The sequence below is a fragment of the Cherax quadricarinatus genome, chromosome 9 (assembly GCF_038502225.1).
Source record: "Cherax quadricarinatus isolate ZL_2023a chromosome 9, ASM3850222v1, whole genome shotgun sequence".
In the NCBI taxonomy this organism is placed as follows: Eukaryota; Metazoa; Arthropoda; class Malacostraca; order Decapoda; family Parastacidae; genus Cherax; species Cherax quadricarinatus.
Window position 1 is genome coordinate 61,134,053 of NC_091300.1, and position 6,967 is coordinate 61,141,019.

Consider the following 6,967-nt stretch of genomic DNA (forward strand, 5'->3'; position numbering starts at 1 on the left):
CTCTGGTGGTTATTAGGCTGGAAAATGTGAATTAAACTTCTGAAATTTATTCCTACTGATGGGTGGAGAAAACTTACCATTATTAATAGGTTCTGGGTGGTAACTACTACTCTCCTTACTTAAAGTGACCTACAATTAATAACTGTCTCTTACACCACCATCAATTAATATTTTTTGAATATGAATGATAAAGAATTATAATAAAAAATGAAGCACTAATGATAAAGAAGCAAAACAATTTGGACAATGATAAAAATGGTAGTGGACTCCAGATAGAGGTTTAAAAGTTGATATGACAGCCATTTTCCGTCAGTCAGTTAACTAAGCAGACAAAAACCTTGAATTCCCCCTTGCAAACTCAAATATGTTTTTACAGAAAATAATGCACTCAGGTCTTGAGAAAACTTACCCCAGTGGTTAATTGCTCCTTATGACTTCTATTCATATTGTATTTTATGTATCAATGAATAGGTAACAAGATCTTCCTCTTCTTTAAGCTGATTTCTGGCAGGTTTTCTACAACTTCATCCAAAACCATGGTGAGTGTCCTAACATAAGATAAATAAAAAATAAGCATTTGACAGGAACTGAGCAGTGAAGGATATTACAGTCATGGGAAGCACTAAACCTGTAAGGGGTTACAGTGCCTGGGGTGAGGGAAGCAATTTCAATGTAGGGTATCCCCATTTCTTGAAATCAAGATCCCTTCAATAGTATCAAAGTACCACTCATCATGGACTTCATGTTCTACACTCTAAGCAATCTTTCCAGGTAGCATGCCCTAGTCAGAGTACTAAGTACTGTGGTTTGTATGTCAAGTAAATTGCAAACAACCCCTAATGTGGAAAGGAAACATTAACAACATTTCAGCCAGTACTGGATGACCATCAGGCTGTGACTGGATAGCAGCTACGGCAGAGTCAAACATCATGTAAAGTTTCTTCTCCAGACTGTGGCTTATTTGTGATGCTATGAAAGAAAGCATAATTAAAAAAAAAAAAAAAATAGCTACTGTACAATATTCAGCTGAACATCTCACTCACTTCACTGATTTAATCCCTGTTAAAATTTCTTGAAAATGACTTTTACATTCATCAGCTGTAAAATTTTCTATTGTAACTGCTTGCCAGTTGAAGTATTTGAGTCTTGTGCGGTAACTCACTTTATCCTTCCGGGGTAATTGTGCTTTCATGTTAGTTAAAAGCTGTAACTCATCTTGTTTTGTCCAACTTTGAGACTCTGAAACAGATAAAGTACACATTTACACCTACTGACCCTCTACATTACATAAATTTATTGGAAAATGCTGAACTCATTGGTGTCAAACAATACCTGGGGAATGAGATACAAATATTGTTTGACTCATGGAAAGGGAGAGTAGTTCTAATTCCATCAATCAAGAGCTCTTGAGTTGTATCATTGCACAGTACAACTAGGTAGTGTCTCTGCCTCTTATTAAGCAGATTGAGGCTCAAGCCTCCACCACTCCTTGTGTTGAATGACACTCTCAGGCTTTCAACTTCACATAATTATAATGGCTTAATACAATTCTTTTTTTTTTTCAACAAACCGGCCATATCCCACCAAGGCAGGGTGGCCCAAAAAGAAAAACGAAAGTTTCTCTTTTTAAATTTAGTAATTTATACAAAGGGGTTACTAGCCCCTTGCTCCCGGCATTTTAGTTGCCTCTTACAACACTCACTTGGCAGGACCTTAGTACCTCCCTGGGTGGTTGCTGTCTACCAACCTACTACCTATACATGTAATACAATTCTTAGCTGAGAAAAATAATGACATTACCAATGAACACCTTGTGATGCTGATAAGATGTAGTCTCTTCTTGTACAGAAGTGAAATGAATAATGTACTGTGGTACAGAATAAAAAATTTACTTTGAGTGCATCAATACTTTACAGGTTTCCCTAACTTTACCTGGGTTGGTTTTGTGCAAATTTCCTATTATGAAATATCACATTCCTAATGGTAATTCCTCATTCACAATATACATATCGTCATATGTGAACAGTGCAGTTTGCAAGTCACACTGAAGATATTTATTATGTGGAATTAAATGCTGAATGACTCTACATATCAAAAAAATGAGAATGAAAAGATGATCCCTGGTGTTTAGAAGTACTGTACTGTACTGTACTAAAAGAAATAGAGAGACCTAGGAACTAACATAATGAGACAATATTTAAATACTAATTTTAGTGTTTGCATCACAAGTGATAAGTACCACTATTCAATTTCCTGACTGGGCAAGACATGTGGGTAAGTTTCCCTACACCTCTGCCTTAGTTCACCTAGCAGTAAATATACACTTTACCTGGGTTTTTGCTGACTGTTCTGGGTTACCCTTGGAAGTGGTACACAGTAGTTAGGACTGGCCTTCAATATGAACTGAGGATAACAATTCTTGGCCTATACAAATTAATTGTTAGTATATAGAGAGTAAAAGTGAGAATAAAGGAGTGGTAAGGGAGTGTAAAAGAAGATCAAATGAAGGAGGTTGAAGGTTCTGTCAACAAATTTTGCTGAGAATAAGAAAAAGGTTGAGAAAGCTTAGGGAACAAATGGATATGACAGTTAAAAGAACAGAAGAGGGGAGTTATTAGATAGGGAGTTGGAGGCATTGGGAAGATGGCAGGAATATTTTCAGAAGCTGTTAATGTTGATGAAGAAAGCAAGGCAGTGATTTCAAACATTGACCAGGGAAGTATAACATCCTTTTATGAGTGAGGAAGAGCCAGACGTGAGAGTGGGATAAGTGTACGAGGCAGCTGGTAAAATGAAATGGGGTAAAGCAGCTGAAACTGATAGGATCAAGAGAGAGACTTTAAAAGCAAATGGTAATATAGTATTGGAGTGGCTGGTACTTCTGTTCAGCAAATGTATGAAAAAGGGGAAGGTACCTAGGGGACTGGCAGAGAGTATGCATAATCCGGATGTATAAAGGAAATAGGGACAAAAGAGTTTAAAAATTATACGGGAGAAGGCTGGTATGTTAAAAAAGTAAATGGAATAATCCAATACAAAAAGACAATAAAAATCTTTTAATGTGAACAGAAGAGACCCATTGAGTGGAATACCTGAAGTATACCTAGAGAGAGTTCTGGGGGTCAACGCCCCCATGGCCCGGTCTGTGACCAGGCCTCATGGTGGATCAGGGCCTGATCAACCAGGCTGTTACTGCTGGCTGCATGTAATCCAACATAAGAACCACAGCATGGCTGGCAAGGTACTGACTTCAGGTGCCTGTCCAGTGCCTGCTTTGAAGACAGCCAGGGGTCTATTGGTAATTCCCCTGATGTATGCTGGGAGGCAGTTGAATAGTCTTGGGCCCCTGACACTTATTGTGTTGTCTCTTATCATGCTTGTGGCACCCCTGCTTTTCATTGGGGGGATGTTGCATCATTTGCCAAGTCTTTTCCTTTCATAGGGAGTGATTTTCATGTGCAAGTTTGGTACTAGTCCCTCTAGGATTTTCCAGGTGTATATAATCATGTATCTCTCCTTCCTGCATTCTAGGGAGTACAGGTTTAGGAACTTCAAGTGTTCCCAGTAACTGAGGTGGTTTATCGCAGTTATGCGTGCTATGAAAGTTCTCTGGTCAGCAATTTCACATGCCCTGAAAAGTGCTGTTAGTGTGCAGCAATATTCCAGCCTAGATAGAACAAGCAACCTGAAGAGTGTCATCACAAGCTTGGCATCCCTGGTTTTGAAGGTTCTCATTATCCATCCAAAATAAAGACTGTCAAATAATCAAATGAACATTTGTGTCAACATTCCTTTGCCAACAGATTTCAACCAAGGTACGTTAAGAGTCTGGGCTGAATATATACATGGTTATAATAAAATGGAGACATAAAAGATCATATGAACATTACTGCACAGGTCTGCATTTTTAAGATTTATGAACGTACCCAGAACCTCATCCTTCCCAGCATCCTCGTCAGACTCATCAAGAGGTTTCTGCATTTCTTCTTCTTTGATGGACTTTCTTGGTCAAGTGTATGCTTTTTTGAGGTTGTGACATGAGTCATCACTGGGGTTTGGGGCAGAGAAACTTCTGATTGCTTCTGTAAAACAAATACTGTGTGTAAGTAATTGTCCATTAACCACTTACAAAAACAGATTATCATTATAGTCTTGGGGAAACACTAAACTACCTGCTGGGATCATTAGAGTGCCTAGGAGGCAACCAAATGAAATGTAAGGAAAGTGTAGCTCCAATTTCTTAAATCAAGAGCAAGAATATTAAAACCAAGCTATGCTATGTGTGGCTTTTCTTCAGCATTTGGTTTGTTATATTGTCAGTCCTAGTCAATCTCATTCTAGCAAGTTGTAATAATGTTGGAAAGTTACATATATTGTGATAGGTTAAAGAAGCCATGTACACTTAATAAAACATTTAATGATGGCTACATTTCATTCTCCAGAAGCTTTATCAAGACTATTAGCTTGACTAAACTCACAGAGAATAAAACAGCCACAATAAAATGTCTTTTTAGTTGTGCATGTATTCATTGTCAAACATTCCAGCAGTCTATCAGTATTTATAAAAAGAAAGAGAAGGTAAACAATTCTCTGTATCATGAACCTTCACCACCACACCAACCATCTATCTCACATTTCTTAATATATGACAGTGTAAACACGTTATCAGGCTTTTACATGCATTTGAAAATGAAAAAAAAGGCTGTTTCACTTTACAGTAGTAGCCTGGAACCTAACATGTTGCATAAGCAGGGCCCTACAGTAGCCTGGAACCTAACATGTTGCATAAGCAGGGCCCTACAGTAGCCTGGAACCTAACATGTTGCATAAGCAGGGCCCTACAGTAGCCTGGAACCTAACATGTTGCATAAGCAGGGCCCTACAGTAGCCTGGAACCTAACATGTTGTATAAGCAGGGCCCTACAGTAGCCTGGAACCTAACATGTTGTATAAGCAGGGCCCTACAGTAGCCTGGAACCTAACATGTTGTATAAGCAGGGCCCTGCAGTAGCCTGGAACCTAACATGTTGTATAAGCAGGGCCCTACAGTAGCCTGGAACCTAACATGTTGTATAAGCAGGGCCCTACAGTAGCCTGGAACCTAACATGTTGTATAAGCAGGGCCCTACAGTAGCCTGGAACCTAACATGTTGTATAAGCAGGGCCCTACAGTAGCCTGGAACCTAACATGTTGTATAAGCAGGGCCCTACAGTAGCCTGGAACCTAACATGTTGTATAAGCAGGGCCCTACAGTAGCCTGGAACCTAACATGTTGTATAAGCAGGGCCCTACAGTAGCCTGGAACCTAACATGTTGTATAAGCAGGGCCCTACAGTAGCCTGGAACCTAACATGTTGTATAAGCAGGGCCCTACAGTAGCCTGGAACCTAACATGTTGTATAAGCAGGGCCCTACAGTAGCCTGGAACCTAACATGTTGTATAAGCAGGGCCCTACAGTAGCCTGGAACCTAACATGTTGTATAAGCAGGGCCCTGCAGTAGCCTGGAACCTAACATGTTGTATAAGCAGGGCCCTACAGTAGCCTGGAACCTAACATGTTGTATAAGCAGGGCCCTACAGTAGCCTGGAACCTAACATGTTGTATAAGCAGGGCCCTACAGTAGCCTGGAACCTAACATGTTGTATAAGCAGGGCCCTAAAGTAGCCTGGAACCTAACATGTTGTATAAGCAGGGCCCTACAGTAGCCTGGAACCTAACATGTTGTATAAGCAGGGCCCTACAGTAGCCTGGAACCTAACATGTTGTATAAGCAGGGCCCTACAGTAGCCTGGAACCTAACATGCTGTATAAGCAGGGCTCTACAGTAGCCTGGAACCTAACATGCTGTATAAGCAGGGCCCTACAGTAGCCTGGAACCTAACATGCTGTATAAGCAGGGCCCTACAGTAGCCTGGAACCTAACATGCTGTATAAACAGGGCCCTACAGTAGCCTGGAACCTAACATGTTGTATAAGCAAGGCCCTACAGTAGCCTGGAACCTAACATGCTGCATAAGCAGGGCCCTACAGTAGCCTGGAACCTAACATGTTGCATAAGCAGGGCCCTACAGTAGCCTGGAACCTAACATGTTGTATAAGCAGGGCCCTACAGTAGCCTGGAACCTAACATGTTGTATAAGCAGGGCCCTGCAGTAGCCTGGAACCTAACATGTTGTATAAGCAGGGCCCTACAGTAGCCTGGAACCTAACATGTTGTATAAGCAGGGCCCTACAGTAGCCTGGAACCTAACATGTTGTATAAGCAGGGCCCTACAGTAGCCTGGAACCTAACATGTTGTATAAGCAGGGCCCTACAGTAGCCTGGAACCTAACATGTTGTATAAGCAGGGCCCTACAGTAGCCTGGAACCTAACATGTTGTATAAGCAGGGCCCTACAGTAGCCTGGAACCTAACATGTTGTATAAGCAGGGCCCTACAGTAGCCTGGAACCTAACATGTTGTATAAGCAGGGCCCTACAGTAGCCTGGAACCTAACATGTTGTATAAGCAGGGCCCTACAGTAGCCTGGAACCTAACATGTTGTATAAGCAGGGCCCTACAGTAGCCTGGAACCTAACATGTTGTATAAGCAGGGCCCTACAGTAGCCTGGAACCTAACATGTTGTATAAGCAGGGCCCTGCAGTAGCCTGGAACCTAACATGTTGTATAAGCAGGGCCCTACAGTAGCCTGGAACCTAACATGTTGTATAAGCAGGGCCCTACAGTAGCCTGGAACCTAACATGTTGTATAAGCAGGGCCCTACAGTAGCCTGGAACCTAACATGTTGTATAAGCAGGGCCCTACAGTAGCCTAGAACCTAACATGTTGTATAAGCAGGGCCCTACAGTAGCCTGGAACCTAACATGTTGTATAAGCAGGGCCCTACAGTAGCCTGGAACCTAACATGTTGTATAAGCAGGGCCCTACAGTAGCCTGGAACCTAACATGCTGTATAAGCAGG

General features: G+C 41.5%; 1 protein-coding gene across 1 annotated transcript; it reads right to left on the reverse strand.

Moving 5' to 3' along the window:
* Window positions 1-408: 408 nt before the first annotated feature.
* On the reverse strand, window positions 409-4,102 carry LOC138852489 (upstream-binding factor 1-like protein 1). Its single transcript, XM_070083479.1, has 3 exons — window positions 3,927-4,102; window positions 1,044-1,239; window positions 409-548 (listed from the first exon to the last, which is right to left on the reverse strand). Exons 1-3 carry the CDS (start codon window positions 3,979-3,981, stop codon window positions 461-463), a joined length of 339 nt encoding a protein of 112 aa, XP_069939580.1. The 5' UTR covers window positions 3,982-4,102; the 3' UTR covers window positions 409-460.
* Between the last annotated feature and the right edge of the window lie 2,865 nt (window positions 4,103-6,967).